At 44.1% G+C, this 21286-nt stretch overlaps 1 protein-coding gene and 1 long non-coding RNA gene across 2 annotated transcripts in view; both read right to left on the bottom strand.

Annotated features, from left to right (window-relative positions):
• Positions 1–8889, bottom strand: part of LOC140707981 (epidermal growth factor receptor-like) — a 91462-nt gene extending 82573 nt beyond the window's left edge. Inside the window, exon 1 of the mRNA XM_073002560.2 lies at positions 8575–8889. Within this exon, the coding sequence (XP_072858661.2) occupies positions 8575–8728 (154 nt within the window). The 5' untranslated portion in view covers positions 8729–8889. The remainder of the gene's footprint in view (positions 1–8574) is intronic.
• Positions 8890–9247: 358 nt separating this feature from the next.
• The window catches only part of LOC144583542 (uncharacterized), a 39961-nt gene continuing 27922 nt past the window's right edge, over positions 9248–21286 (bottom strand). The window contains exon 2 of the long non-coding RNA XR_013537365.1: positions 9248–17047. This is a non-coding gene — a long non-coding RNA (uncharacterized LOC144583542). The remainder of the gene's footprint in view (positions 17048–21286) is intronic.

Genomic DNA, 21286 nt, shown 5'->3' with positions numbered 1-21286 from the left:
GGAGGAGGAGGTGCGCGCAAGCCCTCATCACCGGCCACAACCCCCTCTGGCTTCTTCTTCACTACCACCACCAGCAACAGCAAGACGAAGAAGCAAAGAAGGGAGGGAGCACCAGCGACCGCCTAGCTGGGGGGGGAAGGCATGACATAATTTTTATAAAAAAACCCTCACAGAATCACCTTGCCAAAGGAGCAAAGCCCTCATAGGTACCTGAGAAATTAAACAGAATAGGGCGCCCCCCACCATAGGTGTGCGTGCGTGCACACACACACACACACACAAACACACACATGGAGATCCGGCAACCTTCCTCTGGAGGCTCCCCTCAAAAAAGGCGCACTCAGCAGCAGCAGCAGCAGCTACCCCCACCACAACAGGGGAGAAAACTTTGCAAAGCGAGCCCAGGCAGCCTCCAGAGCCGAGGTGGCTGAAGGACGAAGAGGAGGAGGAGGAGGAAGCACCACCGAGTGCTAAGGCGGCCGCTGGCCGGGCTGATGCTGGGGGTGGCAAGAGAGAAAGAGAGCCAGAGAGCCGCTTCCTTGGAGGAGATGGTGGCAGTGGCAGCTGCTGTTGGCAGCTTGGACGTGCTCTTTGATGATGGGCCAGGAGTGACCTCCACTTTCAGGCATTGCTCAGTGGCAGCTCAAGTGCTCAGGGAAAAGGGCTGGCAGAGCACCTCGCCCACCGGCTCTCCCCCAAGACAGTGCCTCTTGCACCCTCCATCCAGAACTGCAGCCTGCTAGCCGACAGACAGGTGGGCTGGCAGGCAGGCTGCAGTTCCAGATGGAGGGTGCAAGAGGCACTGTCTTGGGAGAGAGCCAGCAAGTGAGGCAAGGCTTTTTTTGACTCTTGACAGCAGAGGATGCATGGGCGCTTCGGGGGGGGAGGCAAGGCGGGGGCCACAAACTATCTTCCGGCAGGCTGCAAATGGCCCCTGGGTCGCATGTTTGAGACCCCTGATCTATACTAAAGCCCACACAATATCCGTGTCAATCTATACTTAAGCCCATACAGTATCGAGTAAGAGCCTTTGTAATATATCTGAAAGAGTGATAATAATAAATTATCAACTCAACTTCAGAAGAAGGTCATGGTCAAGGAAAATACTACTATCCATGGCCTTATTAAAAGAGAAAAGTGTAGACTACAGAACCATAGTTCATAGTCAAACCAGCACATGCAAACCTGCAATTCTTTTCAATATTTTTCCACATTCAGTTAAATTACTAATATTAGGCAGCAGAGGTGCTTTACAGCTCTCTATTGAATGCAAATGCTAAACACTTTGTTTCCAAGTTCTACGTTCTTCTATGCAGATTCCTAGTACATGCAACATGGTTTTATCTGAACCATACGCAGATAGATTGAACGACACACAAAAGGGAAAAAAACCAGCGCTGCTTTGTTTACATCACCAACAGATATGAACTTGCTGTTTAGAACTGAAAGAGAACACTTTTTGATGTTAAGATTGTGTAATTAGCTCTATGGAGAATGTTTCTTCTTTTCAAGTTTGTTTTATTATCTGGAGCCATGAAATACTGAAATTACTTTTGCTTAACTCACGTATCAGGCTTTCTAAACCTGTGGCTCCCCTTTCCCCTCCGCCACCCCCCCACACCTGGACCGGAAAGATGGAAAGAAGAAAATCTTTATTTTTTTTCTCCTTATGGCAGAGTTCCAAAATAAAGATGATTCCCTTGGAACTGAAGCTGGCTGCTTCACAAAGGCTAAGAAAGAAGAAGAAAAGGGAAAGCTATCTACCAGCCAAAACAAAACTCCCAAACTCCCACCCACTGTTCCCACTGCTGCTTCTAAACTGGTTTATCAACAACAGAAGAATAAAACTTTCTTCACAGAGATGTGCAGATGAACTAGAAGATGAAACTCTAGGCAAACAGGGCTGCAAGGGGAACACGGAACTCAATCATCAAGGCTGAAAAATGATTTAATTTAGGATCAGCACTCTCAAGTAATTCCTTATGTTTAAGTGCTGGCTGTGACAAACCCAGACCTACTGGGATATGTCACACAGTTACACTAAGCTGCCACCAACCATTCCCTACAAGAAGTCACACAGACCAGGGATGGATTTTCAAACAATAAAAAGAACAAGGTTTATTTAAATACACACAGGGAAAAATAAAACAATCAGGTGAATAGATAAAGTAACGTGGCTTATTCTCACTCATACAAGCATACAGTTTGGTTCACCCAGAACCCTTAACTTAACGCACAGACCCTGAACCTATCAGTTCTGGCTAACCATACAGACACCTGAACCTATCAGGTTGGTACTCTGACACACAGAAGTACCCTGTCTGACACACAGACTCCCACAACAGCTTCTTCTTCCCAGCTGCTGCTTCGTCACAACCCAGTGTCTCTCAGCATCTCTCAGTATATCATCAACTCTCCACACACGCTTCACATATTTATACAGTACAGCCCCTCCTCCTGATGTCCCGCCTTCCACTCCCCATAGGATGGAACTTTCCCTCCAAACCCATGACAGACAGGTAACATCAGTGCTGTATGTAACACCTCCCCTCTTTAAAAGTTGTTTTGTAGGGGGAAAGCTAAGGTGCTTTTCACCAAAAAACAACCTGGGTAAAACACACAACAACAGTTATACATACCATATCATACTTACTTATACTTACATTCTAAGTTAACCATATCAATTAGGCATTTAAACATTTACCATATACATTACATCAATTTACCTTTATTCTTACAAACCAAATTCAAAACCAGGTACATTTAACCTTTTTGTTCACCAAAATATGTACATAGTCCATGTTTCTTTCGCCGTCTTCATTCTTCAGGTCTTCTTGATAAGGCGTCAGCAACACAGTTCACTGACCCTCTGACCACCTTCACTTCAAAGTCATAGTCCTGTAGGTTTAAAGCCCACCTCATAAGTTTGCTATTGTGGGTTTTCATGGTCTTTAACCATTGCAATGGTGAATGGTCAGTACACAGAACAAAATGTCTTCCCCAGATGTAAGGCTTGGCCTTCTGGATCGCGTAGACTATGGCCAAACACTCCTTCTCCACGGTTGCCAAATGTCTCTCACCTTTTTGAAGTTTCCTACTCAGGTAGGACACTGGATGCTGGTCACCATTCTCATCCTCCTGGCACAGAACTGCTCCTACGCCGCTGTTAGACGCATCGGTGTAGATGATGAACTCCCGGTCGAAGTCTGGAGCACGCAGGACAGGATAGTTGATTAACGCCTCCTTCAACCTCTGGAACGCCGCCTCACAGTCGCTGGTCCACGGGATGCGGTCATCAGCCGTCTTCCTCGTCAGATCGGTCAGCGGAGCCGCAATCTCGCTAAACCTCGGGATGAACTTTCTGTAGTAGCCCACCAACCCAAGAAATGATTTGACTTTTTTCTTGGTGTTGGGTCTAGGCCAATCACGAACAGCTTCTATTTTGGCCTCCAGGGGTTTTATCACTCCTCCCCCTACCATGTGACCCAAGTATTTTATTTCTGGGCTACCCAGCTGACACTTGCTGGCCTTTACTGTTAGCCCTGCTGCACTTAACCTCTGCAGCACTAACTCCAGGTGTATCAGGTGATCTTCCCAGGTATTACTGAAGATCCCTATGTCGTCAATGTAGGCCACTGTAAAGTCACTGAGCCCTGCCAAGGTCTGGTCCATCAGCCTTTGGAATGTGGCTGGTGCATTTCTGAGACCAAAGCTCAGGACTCGAAACTCATAGAGACCAAAAGGGCTGCAAAAGGCAGTCTTTTCTTGATCCCTGGGATCAATTCTTAATTGCCAATATCCCTTTACCAGGTCCAATGATGAGATGAACCGACAACCCCCTATGGTTTCAATCAGGTTGTCTAGCCTGGGCATTGGGTAGGCATCAGGAGTGGTTACACGGTTTAATTTCCTGTAATCGACACAAAACCTAATGCTCCCATCAGGCTTGTCCACAAGGACTATCGGAGAGGACCAAGGACTAGAAGAGGGGACGATTATGTTCTCCCTCAGCATTTCGTCCAGCTCCTTCCGCACCTTGTCCCTGTAGGGTCCCGTTACTCGGTATGGGGATACTGCCTGTGGGGGTGCATCCCCTGTGTGGATCCGATGCATCACTCCCTTCACTATCCCCGGCTTGTTGGAAAACACCTGTTGATATTTACTAAGCAGCATTTTTAGTTCTTGCTGCTGGTCTTGGGTGAGTGCAGGACTGATCTTTACCTCCTCTGGGTTGCATTTTACTTCCCCTCTACCCTCCCAGAAGGGTAATTCAGCTTCCTCACTCTCAGCTGCTTTTATCGCGAATAAAACCCTCTGTTCCCCTCTGTAGTAGGGTTTTAGGGCATTCACATGAACCACCCTCCTTGCTTGGTTCTCCTCCTGCTCTATTAGGTAGTTCAGGTCTGACATCTTGGAAATGACCCTATATGGTCCTGCCCATTTGAGCTGCAGTTTGTTCTCTCTGCAGGGCCTAAGCCAAAGCACTTCCTCCCCGGGGTCAAAGTGCCTCTCTCTAGCTTTGTGGTCATACCATGTTTTCTGTCTGACCTTCTGAGCTTGCAGGTTTTCTGCTGCCAGCTCTAGATTTCTCCTTAGGTCATTCATCAAGGTGTCTATGTATGTCACAACGTCTTGTGGGTCATCCTGGGTGATCTGCTCCCAATTTTGCTTGATCAACTCAAGGGGCCCTTTCACCCCTAAGTGTGCAGCAAACATGTCAGAGTGACCCCTTTTTAAGATCATGGGGCGATACTTTTCAGGTACCACCAGCTGACTTCTGATCCCATCTCCCCCTTTTGAGACATTCCTCAGGGTCTCTCTATCTAAAATCCCCTTTTTCTCCAGAAATCTCACTGGGGTTTCAGGTGTTAGCTGGGCGTCAGTCACCTGTTCAAAACACTTTTGGAGAGTGGCGTCTGCCTTTTGCTCCTGTCCAAATCTGCTGTCTGTGGTTAAGGTTTCCACCACAGCTTCTGAACTCCCCTCTGCTTCCGTCTCTGGCTCATCATTACCCCCCTGAACTGTCCCTGTGGTGGCTTGTGAGCGTGTAATCACTAGCACCCGTTTCACATGTTCAGCCAGGTCATTTCCCACGAGCACGGCTGCTGGCAGAGTCGATAAAATCGCTAGCCGCCAATCTCCCCTCCAGCCTTGAAAGTGGACAGGTACCTCTGCTACTGGCAGAGAGATTACCTGCCCCTCAATCCCTGCTACCTTCATGCTCTCATTTGGGATTATAAACTCCCTAGGAATAATATCTGGATGGCACAGGGTTACCTGGGAACAAGTGTCCCGCAGCCCCCTATACTGACGGTCAAGTATTCCTACGTCCACCCCGGCTGTCTCAAACAACTGAGAATCTGTTTTCACCAGCAAGCAGCGTTTTACCTCCACAAGAGGACCATTTTCCTCAGCCTGATCAGCAGAGGTAGCTGTTCCAGACTGAGTAGTCATGGCAACAGGCTCCCTCAGTGACACTGAGCCTTGCTCTTTCTGGACACAGAACACAGCTTTTGGCTTGGTCCCACTAGCATTCTGAGGCACCATTCCTTTTAGCTGCTTCAATTTCTCACACTCTGAGATTAGATGACCCTTTCCCTGACAGAAATAACATTTTCTGGTGTATTTTGATTCTCTCTCATCTTGTTTTGGTTTTCCCTCCAAAATCTGAGGTCTTGGTTTCATGTCTGAGGGCTTCCCTTCACCATGGGCCCCTCCCCCTTGCTGGCTTTTCCCTGGTCCCTGAGAGTACTTGCTGTAGGTTTCTTTGGGTTTACCTACAGATTTCCCCTCACCCAAGGGCTTTCTTATTTGGGAAATAAAATCTGCGATCTCTGCGGCGGCTGCCACAGATTTCGGTTTCCTTTCCCTCACCTGGAATTTCAATTCCCCTTGCAGGACTGAATAGAACTGTTCCAGTGCTATCAAATCTTTAAGCTGCTCATAGGTCTCTGTCCCTTCCTGCGATAGCCATTTCTCAAGCAGCCTCACCAATTGGGCCCCCACTTGGGTAAAAGTCTGTTCTGGTTTTTTGGTGAGGGACCTGAATCTTTGTCTCAGCTGCTCTGCATTTATCCCATGTCTGGCAAACACCAGTTTTTTAAATTCTGCAAAATCTTTCATCAGTTCCTCAGGCATCTCGGCATAAACCTCAGCCAGGCTACCACTGATTAAAGACCGCATGATGGTCATCTTCTCAGTTTCCCTCACTGAGAAGTCCACAAACGCTCTTTCCACTAAGGAAAAGAATACCTCAGGACAATCTCCCTTGTGGTACACAGGGAATTTCTTCAGGTCAGCTTTAGACAATTGGCCTCCCTCAGAATCCCTATTGTTATTATTGTTCTGGTTCATCAGTTCCAGTTTTCTTAATTCAAACGCCATTTTCTCTCTCTGCATTCTTTCTTCTCTCTCCATTCTCTCTCTCTCTAATCTTTCTTCTCTTTCCCTTTCCTCCATTTCAAATTGCCTCATCCTCAGTTCATGCTGTTGGACTATGAGCAATTTTCTAAGTTCTGGGTTCTGCTCTCCTGTGCTGTCACCTTGCACTGAGCCAAATTCATCCTCAGAACCTTGGTCAATCTGGGGGTCTTTCACTTCACTCATGTCTGCTATCTGGCTTCGAGTCAAGGGCATAATCCCCCCTCAGAACAGGCTGCTTTAAAAGTCAAGCCTCAAAATAAAACGACCACTTTTTTCCTTCTTGCCTCAGAACCAGCTCTCCCTAGAGATTGCTGCTGTTCTTCAGCACTAACTTGCAACAGTATCGAGTCAGAGCCTACCCCCCTCTGCTGGGCCTCTCAGCTGGCAAGCTAGCTCACTGTTACTACGCAGTTTTGCCTCAGCTTTTTCCCGCCAAAACTAGGCTGCCTCAGAGCACCTTAATCTAAGTCTCCCCAGTTGGCACGTTCTTCCACTAGTGCACCCCCCCGTGAGGTACACCTAGAAGATTACCTACGCGCCTCAGACTGTCCCTGACTAGACCCCCCTTGCTCTGGGCACACTTGCCAAGGCTTTGCTGGACCGCTGGACAACTGGACCAGTCGTATCCCACACGCTGGACACCAATCAATGTGACAAACCCAGACCTACTGGGATATGTCACACAGTTACACTAAGCTGCCACCAACCATTCCCTACAAGAAGTCACACAGACCAGGGATGGATTTTCAAACAATAAAAAGAACAAGGTTTATTTAAATACACACAGGGAAAAATAAAACAATCAGGTGAATAGATAAAGTAACGTGGCTTATTCTCACTCATACAAGCATACAGTTTGGTTCACCCAGAACCCTTAACTTAACGCACAGACCCTGAACCTATCAGTTCTGGCTAACCATACAGACACCTGAACCTATCAGGTTGGTACTCTGACACACAGAAGTACCCTGTCTGACACACAGACTCCCACAACAGCTTCTTCTTCCCAGCTGCTGCTTCGTCACAACCCAGTGTCTCTCAGCATCTCTCAGTATATCATCAACTCTCCACACACGCTTCACATATTTATACAGTACAGCCCCTCCTCCTGATGTCCCGCCTTCCACTCCCCATAGGATGGAACTTTCCCTCCAAACCCATGACAGACAGGTAACATCAGTGCTGTATGTAACACTGGCAAGGAAATGACCTCAGAGAGAACCGCTCTCTATGCTATTCAATAATGCTGTGCCTATGTTGGCAGAACGGATAAATAGCACCTGATATTAAAGAGGGCTTTAGAACACTGGGTCCCAAACTTTTTGACACCAGGGACACCCTTCACTGGAGGCAGAGGGAGTGGCTGTCTAGTAAGCATACTTCTGCCATCCTGTCCCCCTCAAACATGAAATACTGAGTTTCCATCAGGAAATTTGAATTATGTACACAGTAAGCTGGGAGAAACCGGGCACTTGTACAGGTTATCTTAACGCCAAGGCAGCTCTGCCTTCAGCAGGCAACCACAAGTTACTACCACATTGTTTTCTGAAATTTATTATTATTATTATTATTATTATTATTATTATTATTATTATTATTATTATTATTATTATTATTACTACTACTACTACTACTACTACTACTACTACTACTACTACTACTACTACTATTATAGTGTGTTATGCTTCTTGCCATCCAATCTTTGATGTAGGACTTAGAGACACACCGGGCTCGCTTGTCCAGGAGGCGCTGCAACATACAGTACAAGCAACCAGCAGTAGGTAAGCAAGACCCAGACACTGAAACTAGAGTTGAAAGTCCCAGAACCTATTTGTTTGCTTGTTTGTTTAAATCCAGAATCAAAAACAGTGAAATTGTAACGGAGAATCCCTTTGACTGCAGGCAGAGCCCATGATCGAGAACACTGGACAGGATCGGAAGCGCGAAAAGACCAGTGACGGGCGCTTCCCAGTGTGGGTGCCGCGTGCCTCTGAGCATGTGCAGTGCGCTCCAGAAGACAATCCCAAGGCAGCCTCCCCCCTACCCCAGAGAAGCTCGGTCCTGGGCATCTCTTTCCCGCGGGCTCTTCGACCAGGGAGCAGCCCCCGCAGCCCCACACGCGCGCGTGACTTCCCGCCTTGCCCGACTCACCTTTCTTCTCGACCACCGCCGCGCACACGTTGCCGGCCAGCAACCCCAGCAGGCAGGCGGCGGCGGCGGCGGCGGCGGCGGGGATGCGCCTGGCCCGGGAGTGTCCCCCGGTGGCTCCGGAGACTCCTCCAAACGCGGGAGACCCGTCCCCCATCCTCAGCGGGCGACGAGAATCCGGAGGGAGAGAGAGCGAGAACGCGCGCGCAAACGCACACACTGTGTGTCGGCCAAGTCGGGCTGGGAGCGAAGGGAGGCGCGAGTGTGTGGCTCTCGGTGGGCAGCGAGGACTGTTCTGCAACCACAGTGCATTTTCTAATGCTAACTGGCCCAAAGAGGTGGGAAGGGACTGGGTGTTTTTTTTGGGGGGGGGTGCGTGGGCGGGAGATAAGGCCAGGCAGGCTTTCCGTAGAGCAAACTGGAAGGGCAGAGGATGGAAAATCTGATCTGCTCATTTAGGGCAGCACTTCTGCCTCCTCTCTTAGGTGCATCATTCTCGTGGCAGAGGGCCACCTAAGCGAGTCGTGTGCTGAAGTACCTCCCCGGTGAAGAAGGGATTTCTTGGTTTAGGAGAATAGCTGGCTACATGGAGCCATGCAAAAGTCTTATACAATTATGAAAATGTCTCTTTCCTCCCTCTTTTACAAAATTGAAAGGCACAGGGCATCCAGTGACGCTGAGGTGTGGGGACAGACAAAAAGGAAATACCTGTTCACATAGGCGCAGTTAGTGGAAGAGTAGAATTCATTTCCAGCCAACACAGCAATAGCCATAAACTTAAATGGTTCAAAGGATAGCTGTATTTGATTCACCCCATATTTTACAACCAGGACATAGTTAATTATTTGTTGTATTTTTAAATTTACATTTTGTATATTTAATCACATATGTTTTATGAACTGATTGTACATTTTAAACTGCATTTTGTATATTTTAGCCATAAATATGTTTTATGAATTGGTTGTTTATTTTTAAACTGAATTTTGTATATTTTAGCCATAAATATGTTTTATGAGCTGGTCACTTAAGTTGTTAAGTGATTGAATGAATATATTTGTTAAGAACATCATTCATAATAAGTCACTATAAACCAAACACACAGCAATAGAATCATACAATAATGAAATCATGCATCATAAAAAGCAGGTAAAAACATGCTTCAGTAGACATTTTTGATCTCCATTTGCTGTAGCATAGGCAAAGAAACACAGATTTCTCCACAATGTACTTTATAGATAAAAATCCAAATGTTTTGTTGTTCACTTGCAATAATGTTGCCTGGATGAGGAAAAAAACCTAATTGTTTATGTATTCTAGACGGTTACACTGTTGGAGCTAAATTTAAAAAATAGCCCTGTGTGACATCTTCACTGTAACAGATTTGTTGTTTCTATGTGTTTAATATGTTACATAAAGTTATAAAACAGAACAGAATTTTTTGTGCCATATCCTCAAAAAAACCCTCTGACCTAAGTAATCTTATTTGCACATAAAATGACTCAATTTCCTCTTCATTGCTTTCTGAATGCTAGTGAGATAGTGCAAGTTATCTGGATGAAAAAGGAAAAGAAAAAAAGGTTTGATGAAGTGTCACCTATAAATGATAACAACTGTGTTCCAAAGTTAATTATTAGAGAGAATGTTAGGACAGAGCATTTGATTTTCTTTCTAGCATGTTAACATTTCACTATTTGGCTGGTATCCAGTTGCTGGTTGAATCAGCTGCTGAATGGCAAGACTACATATATGCAGATCCCACTGAGTCAATGGGATACTGGCTCTCATGTTTTTGCAACCGGACTTCTTTCGAGTCTCTATGTTTCTCACTAACATACAATTAAAAAGTTTTGTCTCTAATGTGTGCCTTAAAATGTTCTTGATAGGGAGAATAATGAATATATTACTTTTGCCAGCAGCCAGCTGCAACTTTCTTTAATAATAATTCCTATGTTGCTTTTCTGAGGCTAGCTGAGAAGTTTAAACTTATATATTTTATTTTAAATTCTTAGTTACCGTATATGCTTAATGGGAAGACTAAATTTTTCTGATAACATTGTCTAAACTAGTTAGCAGCACGAAGCTTTCAAGAACCCAAATGTGGGTCCTGAGTAACCCTAAAGCACTCCCTCTATCCCTAATTTAAAATATTTTTGGAAAATATGTTCTGCACCCTCTGAGGGAGTAGGAAGTAATGAGCATTTTATAATTAAAAAGAGAGAGAGAGCATACTGTTTTTCTGAGGGGGAAAAAGGAGTCATAGGAACAAGTGCAGCCATCCGAGGTCCAAGGATGATTGTGTGCAAACCTTTTAAGATTGCCTGCCTCTGATCTAAACAGAAGTAAACTTATTTTAATCCATTTGACTTCATTGAGACAGTTAGATAGATCTTCAGCTGCTTTCTGGTAAAGGAGATGGAACAAGAAGACTTCAGCTGAGCTAGATTATCTGAGCATCTTCAGAGGACAGGAGTCAGAACTCTGTCTGTGCTCTGGACTCCTGTCCAGAGTTCTGACTCTTGTCCTCTGAAGATGCCGGCCACAGAGACTGGAGAAACATTAAGAACAACCTTCAGAACACGGCCAAAGAGCCTTAAAAAAACCCACAACAAACATCTAAGTTTTTCTTGAATGTCTCCAGTGTTGGAGCACTCACCAAGTCCTGAGGTAACTGGTTCCACTGTTGTAGTGCTCTAACAGTTAAGAAGTTTTTCCTGATATTCAATCAAAATCTGGCTTCCTTTAACTTGAGCCCATTGTTGCATGTCCTGCACTCTGGGATGATCGAGAACAGATTTTGTCCTTCCTCTGTATGAGCCTTTCAAATATTTGAAAAGTGCTATCATATCGCCCCTCAATCTTCTTGTTTTATTCTTATAGCTGGAGTGGTGGGGGTGATCTGTCAGCCTTGATATGAAAATGTTTCTAACTGAAATGCTTTACTATAATCTGAATTCTTTTCTGAACCATATGTCTTAATAAAGCAGTAATGTTTTGGAATTGCATGCATTGGTTTCTTGAACAGACTAACCTATCTAATTGGCCATGTGTATTTGCTACCATATAGAGCCCAGATTTGCCTGAGTGTAAATTCATGGATTGTCTGTGTTTCCTGTTTTTACTTAACAAAGGGGATGGACTTGAAGAAGGAAAATTGGTGCAGGGCCTGACTGAGATCGAGGGCTCGTCTTAGCTCATAAGGACTGACTAATTTTCTGGAATCTCTCCTTCTCCGGCTTCCCCTTAATCTCCTTGGAGATGGGGGATTGCTTACAACTGGTTCTACTGTTGTCATGCTCTAACAGTTAAGAAGTTTTTCCTGATATTCAATCAAAATCTGGCTTCCTTTAACTTGAGCCCATTGTTGCATGTCCTGCACTCTGGGGTGATCGAGAACAGATTTTGTCCTTCCTCTGTATGAGCCTTTCAAATATTTGAAAAGTGCTATCATATCGCCCCTCAATCTTCTTTTCTCAAGGCTAAACATGCCCAGTTCTTTCAGCTTTTCCTCATAAGGCTTGGTTTCCAACTCTCTAATCATCCTTGTCACCCTCCTCTAAACTTGTTCCAATTTGTTAGCATCCTTCTTGAAGTGTGGAAACCAGAACTGGACACAATACTCAAGGTGAGGCCTAACCAGTGTTCAATAGAGGGGGGCTAGCACCTCGTGAGATTTGGAAACTATTTTTCTTTTAATGCAGCCTAAAATAGCATTAGCCTTTTTTTTTTGTAGCCACATCACACTGTTGACTCATATTTAACGTAATCTGTGACAATTCCAAGATCCTTCTCACTCATAGTTTTGCTGAGCCAGATATTCCCCATCTTGTAACTGTGCAGTTGGTTTATTTTTCTGAGGTGCGGTACTTTGCAATTATCCCTGCTGAATTTCATTCTGTTGCTTTCGGACCACTGCTCCATCCTATCAAGGTCACTTTGAATTTTGTTTCTGCTTTCTAGGACAGTGGTCCCCAACCTTTTTAACACTGCAGACTAGTTGGGGAAGGTGGGGCACCCCCTCCACACTCATGCACATGTGTGAAGGGTTGGGTGCCTGCTCGCACAGCCATGCAGCACTCACATGCATTTATGAAGGAGGAGGGATGCACGCACACACACTCATGCACATGCGCAAAGGCAGGGGCACTAGGAGGGCGTGCACATGCACGGTGGGGTAGGGTTGCTCATGCGGGTGCACACTTGCATGCATGTGTGAAGGAGCTTTACAAGGGGGGGAGTGCATGCAGATTGGGTGGGAGAGCTGTCTCCACAGCCCAGTCCGGCCCAGGACACAGACCGGCACAGCGCTGTGGACTGGGGGTTGGGCATCTCTGTTCTAGAGTATTAGCTATTCTGCCCAATTTGGTATCATCTGTAAATTTGACAAGCATTCCCTGCACTGGTTAAAAACATACTTATGCAAAAACCACTCCCCCCTGTCCCTGTGAGCTAGGTACTCATTTTACTGTCCTCAGAAGACTGAAAGGCTGAGTCAACCCTTCGGAGCCCTTCGGACTCAGCTCATCAGCTGAGACCTGACTCTGCAGTATTGCAGTTTAACCACTGCTCCATAGTACTCACTTTTTTGTCTTCTTCAGAAAAAGACCCCCAAAGTTAAACAAATGTGAGCAGTATCTTGTTGCATTAAGGAGTCATATAAGGATGATAATGATAGTTCCAATAACAATTCTTTTAAAAACTCATGGCAGAAAATCCTACATGGCTTTGTTAGTGGAAAGAAATGTTTCAGACTTCCTAAACCAGGCAGCAACCACATTGATAAAAATGTGGGAAATACTACAGTTTGGGGTGGGCTGATTCACATTTTCCCATTGATCACATGATACAAAGGGAAATGTCAACCTGGATTCCCGCCCTCCATCTATTGTTTTTCCCTCTGCCACTGTGGCTGCTACTTCTTAAAGGGAGCCATTGGTTGCATTGGTTCGGAGGTTTGATGACTTGAACTGATGCAAAAAGGGAGGATGAGCTGCATACACCCCCCCACCCAGAGAAGTCACTGTGCACTCTTTCCAGAAAAGCTTATCTCCATATGCAAGACTTTTTTTTACAGATTATGAAGAGAAAGCAAGTCTTCTGTCTGTCAGCAAGAGTTTAATTTTCTTTTTCTTTTTTTTAAAAGAACCTAACAAGATGAGGAAGCCGGAGGAGGGAACCCTTGTTAAAGCTTATTCAAAAGGCACCCTTTAACCAATCCCCGTGTGGGGTTCAATAGAGCCGCAAAGCAGCAAACAAGTTTTTTTCCTGTCTCCCTGTGTGGCCACTTAAATTGAACAGACTCAAATTTCCCAGTATAACTTCACAATGAATGAATGATAGTTAATTTGTATTTCCCTTGTATTGAAAGCAGTTGTCTTCCACTTCTCTGACAGGGGAGGTTTACGTACATGTCAGCTCTTGCTTTTAACCCTCTCTTTTTGATATTCGACAAGTAATAAGAATCATAGTTTATGACAATGAGTGGATTCATAGCCATTGGAAAGCACAGTTTTTAATGTAGGCATGATTAATCCCCCCTTACTTTGAGTTATAGAGTTAAATTGTCGTTGTTGTAAGCCGCCTAGAGTGGTCCTATGTGATTCAGATAGGCGGGATATAAATAAAATAAAATAAAATAAAATAAAATAAAATAAAATAAAATAAAATAAAATAAAATAAAATAAAATAAAATAAATAAATAAATAAATAAATAAATAAATAAATAAATACAATGTTTGTAAACTCTATTAATTCTTTTTAAAGGAATGCATTCAAAATTTGGTCTATAATATTTGCTGAAAGGTGGAAGCCTGGTCCTGTATTTCTTCTTTTAGTCTTCCAGCAGTGCCTCCTATATAGTGTTTTTACTAGAACAGGACTCTGTACGCAGCTCGAAAATCTATTACTGCAGTCAACAGGATCTTGTGAGCAGGGTGACAGGGTGTACACCTGTACCAGTACATGACCTCCCCACCTCCCTGTCTAAAGCTTTGGTGTTATAAGACATTTATCACATATCTTATACTCTAAAATAACCTGTGCTTTAGTCTCATCATGAATGTATTTTCATTTTTGGCTTTCTTATTATGAGTCCTACATCTCATCTTCCTTCTTTCTCCCAGAAGTTTAAGGTATATGCCTCACTCCCATTTTACTATCATTGCATGAGAATGCGGTGATGCCATGTGCTGACAGAGCAAATCAACATTCTGCAAGGGAGTTCTAAATATAGGCGGAGCCCAAACAAATGTTATCACTTTGAAACTGGAATGGATCAGCACTGAATTTGGCACGGGTGTGGCAGACAGTCTGCTCTTGCTCTGTGTCAAATTTAAGGACATTTTGGGGAAAGGGTTTTGAATTACAATTTTTTAAATTCAAAACTGTTTACCCCCTCCCTGTGGAGAAACAAACAACGTCCAGCATCCCCAGATATAAAATCAATCAAATAAATTGAAAAGATTAGTTTTGCATATATTGAAAGAGAATCATTGTACCACCTGCTTTTTTTTAAATTTGGAAGGAATCTATGGCTGCCGGGTCTGAAACATTGATGGTCACTAAGTGTAGGGTCACGAAATGAGAAGGCTGATAGTTTATGTAGTCACAAGTAATTAGGATAGCAAATAGAGAGAGAAGTTAAAGAAGTCACCACACATGCAGAGATCCTCCATACACACCTCTGGATCCAGCTCTAGATGCAGCTCTCAATACAGCTCTGCATCAACTCAACTCTGGGGCAATGCCCCCAGGAGGACTCTCTTTTATTAACCTTACAAGCTCACTGATAGTTGACAATATACAGATAGTTGACAGAGTTCAGAGAGGACAATGGCTGCATAATGCCAATGCCATGAGGATTGGCCCAAGGAAAGGCCTTTGAAGTTAGCTCCCTATCACTATGAGAAAGAAGAAGAATGGGTAGTAGCTCCTCCTGGAAGAAGCCGCATCTTGCTAGGAGTGTCTACCCTCACTACAACAACAATGTGGCTTAGCAACCTTGGGAATGGCACTCCCACAATTCCCCTTTTTTCTTTTTTTATTAGGTAAAAGGTTTTATTAGGCAAAGGTATATATTCTTTAATATGCTTACGGATTACATATAAGTCCTTTCTACGAAGGCCAAAAGGTGGAGGTTTGCAACAAGCAAAAAGGTTGGAATGCATTGAATAAAACAAGAGCAGATTACAAGGAGTGCGAAAATCATAATTGCATATATCAATACAGTGCGCAGCCATCTGAAGTTAGGCAGCCATGACCATAAACTATCCCACCAGGAAGGAAGAATGTCTTGCTGCATGTTAGTGACAAGCTGTCTCAGCTGAGCGAGCTGATTGTTACTGCATCACTATTATCAGATAAATTGAAGCAACAGAGGTTATTAAAAGACTCACAACCAATATGATTGTGCAACATGAGATAATCCAATGCTGCGTGGTTGTCTAAAATAGCATTACGTAGTTGACGTTGTTCTTGATTCAGCAGGGAAATAGCAGTGGAAGTGTGGTTAATGGTCTTAGCTAAGGTGCATGCACAGTTTGCAAGAGTAACGAGCGTTATGAACAGCTAGGCCAGGCACACCAGTGATGTGGCCAGTAAAACATATTCTGCTTTGGATAACAGAATATCTTTACCATTACAGGTACTATCAAGAGATAAGCTTTCCCGTCTCAGCCAAGGCAATGGGTTCTGCAAAGCAGAACGTTGCATTAAGTTGATTGCTAATCTACTGAGGCAGCATTGTGTGTCTGACAGGTTGGCTGGAATGTAAATAAACCTATGTTGACCACATGTAAAGAACCAGCCTGGAGGCAGTATCACATGTGCCCAGTTGTATGTAATGTTGACTGAGTTGTATGTAATGTTGACTGAACAATTCCATGTGGCTTTTGTGGTTGGAACGCATCTGTCAGAAGAACAGGTAACTATTCTAGTGCAAGTGATATTTTCATTAGTTCCTACAAAAGGAGTGTAAAGTGAGAAAGCATCAACAGGTAGCATTCTTGTTATTTTCCCACTCCATGAGAATTATAGTACTTAACAAGAGTAGCATTAAACCAGTGCCCCAATGATGTATCACTGGCAATGTCACATGGTTCCTTACAGACAGGAATTAAGCAAGATCCCAGAGTAGACCATGCATGGCATATGCCTTCTGCAGGCAAAAGTGAGAAACGTTCATGATGGCCAATGTTTCCCAGATGTTATATTGCAGATGCGCATGCAGATCTTCTCAAGCCTCTGCACCACCTACTGGAACAGTTCCAAGAATGAGGAAATAGCAGAGGAGTATCAAAGAGTTTTTCGGTTGAGTGCTCTCAGGTCTGGTCAGGCACTTCCGACATGCAGTCATCTGATTTAGGGTTAGGGGTAGGGTCATCACTGGATGGAATTCTGGAATGGGGGTTTGCAGGTTGCAATGCCAGCTCATCCTTTCCATGATAAGGTCTCATGCACCGAGCTGGAACCCACCAAGGACCTGTGAAATTAAACAAAACAGCTTGACTGCAACTCATAGTTAACAAATGGTCAGATCCCTTCAAAAGAAGGTCTGGGGGCTGCTCATAAATCTTCAGCAGACATTCCACAGGCTCCTCTATTGCCAACAGCGTGCGCTGACCTGCAGAGACAGTTAAATTATTTAGTATAGACAATTCTATTGACACTTGATAGAAATCTTGGTTTCCATCTTGTCCTTGTGGCTGAACAGCATCAAAAGGAAAAAAAGTTTGTGTAGCCCTCTGGTGGAAATAGAAATTATTGTCAAGAGACTTAGAAAAAACAGAAGGAGCGGAGTCTGTGCAAGGTTTTTGTTTTCAGATAACTTCCTGTAGTTCATTACAAATGTCAGCTGTAAAAAAAAAGTTGTGAGGTACCATCAAGAAAGGTTGCCAAGGTCAGAAAAGGATTAAAGCACATGTCTGGAGTGCAGTTAGAAAAAGCGGTGTGAGGAATAAATAAGCACAGGCTCTCCAAATCTGTGAACTGTGTGGTATAATGGCTTTCCTTTGCCAGATGTCCTGTTATCGCTTCCAGAGTCTCCATCCTGTTCGTCATGGCCTCGAGACTGCTCCAGAACAGGCCATTTGTGATAAGCAGCTGTACAGAGGCAAAGAAAGGAATTCTACTTATTAACCCAGTATTGACTTTGTGGATGGAATTTTGTATAGCTGTCATGATGCTTATGTAGTCAGGGGGAGACCGATACCCCAGCCTGCATCAAGCAGGGGTTGTAATTCATGTTTTTGGGAAGGGCTCATGAAGGCAGGAGCCCAAGTCAAATTTTCAAGCAATGCAAGTGGTGATAGAGTTTGTAGTTCAGGTAAAAACATGGAACATTTAGTTTCCATTATGTTGTTTGCCAAATAACAATTTATAGGTGCTGTGTTCACCCCTCTGGAGGTATGTTGTTTTCTGAAAGCAATTAGTCAGAAGCTCAGAAATATAAGCAGAGAGAAATTGACTTGTCACTAAAGTTTGATCCATGAAATAATAGACAAGGAGTCCAGGATTTTCCAGACAAATTTGGTCTATGGTTACATTTGGAGAACCAGGAGTCCACATTTACTGTGGTATTACCTTGCACTGGTGTCTTTGAGAAGTAGAATGGGAACTGTGGTACACAAGGACTGTAAAATCAGATTTTTTCCTGTCTTGTGATGCCATTGGTAGGGCAAAAAAAAAAAAAAAACAGTCCTTGAGATAGTGTAGTGGAAGTTTAAATTAGACAAACCACACTGTGAAGCACCCATAAGGGAAATGCAGGTGGCAACTGTGCTGCCTTGAACCGGCCAGTCTTTCTGTAGGACGAGGCCTACAGCGTTTGCAGTCAGTGATTCATCATGATGTGCTGTTGCCAATTCTTTGTCAACAACTGTGTGCACATTCTGAGGAAAGAGAGGGAACAGATTTTCAACCTCTTCAGTTGTGATCAATTGGTGACCAGCAGGTTCAATAACTGTTTGGATTCCTTGAATTTGGGTGCTGTTTACTGAGTTCCCCTCATGTGAATTCTCATGATTTCTGTCTCCTTCATTAGGAACCAAAGGAGAAACAGAAGTGAAAGTCTGAGGACCTTAGTTAATCAGTTCAGCAGATAAGAATTGTTTTAATATGCCAGGGAGGATTGCAATGGGAGGGGGAAGAGTCCCAAGTGGCTTGGTTAGGCCAGAGAGGAGTGAAATGGGGGAGTGAAGGGGAATAGCAGAGACTGAGAGGAGATGGGGGGGGGTTAATTGAAGAGACATTGGCTGTTTTACAAGGCAAGAAAGAGGGGGAGAAAGGTGGGGTGGGGGAGGAGAGGCTGTAGCATTGCAAGCCGAAGGAGAGAGAAGGGAGTGAGTGAGGGGGGAGGAAGATGAATTAGAAGCTGCGTAGGGAGAAAAGGTTTGATTATAGAGGCCCTTTTGAGGGAGTGATTATTTATACAAACCATACGCATTGGAAAGATAGAAATGGCCTCCGAAAAATTTGAATATCAACTGTTGGGTATTTTGCCAGCTAAAGAATGGTAGGTTACCATGGAAATGATAATAATAATGGGATTTCAGCAGGTAAATGAGTGTCTCAGCCAGGTGGAAGATCTGATGAAAGGGAAACCATGAGATGTTAAACAACAGTTAAATAAAACTGTACTAACTCCAGAACTGTTTTTATTGAGTGTGATGCCAGGTAACATAGATGGGATAAAGAGTTACCCTGTGAGCTATTGAGCTACAACAGTCAGAAAATGTGAGGTTAAAAATTGGATTACTGTCCTGGATTCAACCCTATCTCCCCAAAACTGGAAGAGAACAGAGTCATGGAAACAAGAGAAGTGTAATGAGAATATATGGGAAGTGATATCAGTTCACTGATAGTGTTGGATCAACTTAGATTTAAACTAAAACATAAGTGTAAGCTGATATTTAGAGGGTAATCAAACAGTTAAAAAAAGTAACAGGTTGATTTCTTATTGAAAAATGAATAGATAGGATGCTTGTATACTTAATATGAATAGTTTGGATGATTGTATATTCTGTGCTCTCCTATCCTTAAAACCCTTTCCCCATACCTTCCACTTCCTTTTACCTTTTGTATTCCCTACCTATTCCTAGTAGTTTAAAAATAAAATATTTAAATGAACATTAAAAAAGAAAGAAAGAAACCTGGAAACCAATTTGCCCATGTCCTCTCAGGCCTAACGTTCCTACATCTTTCCTTCTCCCATTCGTCCTCTTTATCGATGTCCTTTTTATCAACCTCTCTATTAAGGAGATCAAAAAAGTCAATGTAAAACATTTCAAATCTTTTCTTTCATTGCTGGAGTAAGGTGATGTCACATTTCCAGGGGGTTTCAACAGGCAGCAGTCCAATAAACCAGTCCAATATCAGAAGTCCAGAAGATGCAAAGCAGATACAAAAAACACAAACTGTAGTCAGCAGTCAGAGTCCAAAGCCAGGGGTCCAGAGAACAAGGTCCAGGATAAACAGGCATATGGATGCGAGCCAAAGTAATTGACTTGTTGCTTCCACAAACTTGCAAGCCTCTGGGTGCAGATTTTATAGCAACAGCAGCCATCTAAACACTTCATCTTGCTAATACTCAAGGCTGGTCGACCTGATGTTCCTATGGGAAGCGTTCATGCGGGCTTTGGATCTTCATGTCATGAGTCCTTGCTGAAGCTTCTCCCTTACCCTGGCTTACTGGGGCAGGATAATCTGGTGGTGATTCAGCTGCCTGCGATTCTGATTGCCCAGCATTCTCCTCAGTTGTAATTAACCCCTCAGATTCCAGATCTTCTTCGGCAGAACTCATGGCAGGTGATCGCCTAATGGCATGGCAGAGCCTTTGATCGAACTGAGTTGTATCCCATGTAAGGCACCAGTGCTTAAGGGCAGATTCCTACACCCAACATCGAACCCATGGGCATTGGAAAAGTGAACTGAGGATACGGGGTTACCCAGTTCCCCACTGGTGTGCTTGTACTTGGCCAAGTGCCAACTGAGGCCCCATAGCCCTGTATGTCATGTGTTGTATGAATTGGCCAGCTGCTCTGTCCACTGCCCAGCCATGGCCAAGAAGGTACTGTGTTAAATGTGTCAGGTGCTGCTGCCAACTCACGTGCTACTGGAGGTGGTGTTTCTTGCTCCTCCTTGCTAAACTGCTTGTCCAAAGCCATCTCATCTCTTGTCCTCAGAACCCCGCAGCAGATCGTTCAGCCTCAAGCATTCATATTCCCTGCCCCTCCTCTTCGCTCTGATGCTGAAGTGTTGCTGTTGAGACCACCAATCCCTTCCTGGATGACCATGAGGCCCACCGGTCATCCTCTAAAGCCGTAAAATGTGACATTACATTCTCAGCCATAGCCTTGAATTTAGCCTTTCTATGACTCTTAGCTTCCTTTTCAGACCGTCTGGGTTGCGATTCACTATGTTGTGCTATCTGTTATGCTGCTCTTTCAGCCTCTAAGGCCAAATTTTTTTTCTTGAAGCTGTTGGCACATTGGCCATGCCTCTTCATCAGGAGATGATTGGGGAGGCGATATCTGAGGAGCAGCTCACTTTTTTGCTGTTGCTTCCCTTTTTGTTGCCTTGGCCCTTCCTGGAAGCCATCCGAGCCACTTGAATTGAAAACTTGGGTTCTCACACTACGTTAAACTACTTACACCACAATCTCAATAAAATTTACTATTCACTTGATTGCTATTAATTATCTTACCAATTAACTCTACTTAGC

Source organism: Pogona vitticeps, chromosome 6 (assembly GCF_051106095.1).
Source record: "Pogona vitticeps strain Pit_001003342236 chromosome 6, PviZW2.1, whole genome shotgun sequence".
Taxonomy (NCBI): domain Eukaryota; kingdom Metazoa; phylum Chordata; class Lepidosauria; order Squamata; family Agamidae; genus Pogona; species Pogona vitticeps.
The sequence above is the reverse complement of the archived record's forward strand: the minus strand, read 5'-3'. Positions and strand labels throughout refer to the sequence as shown.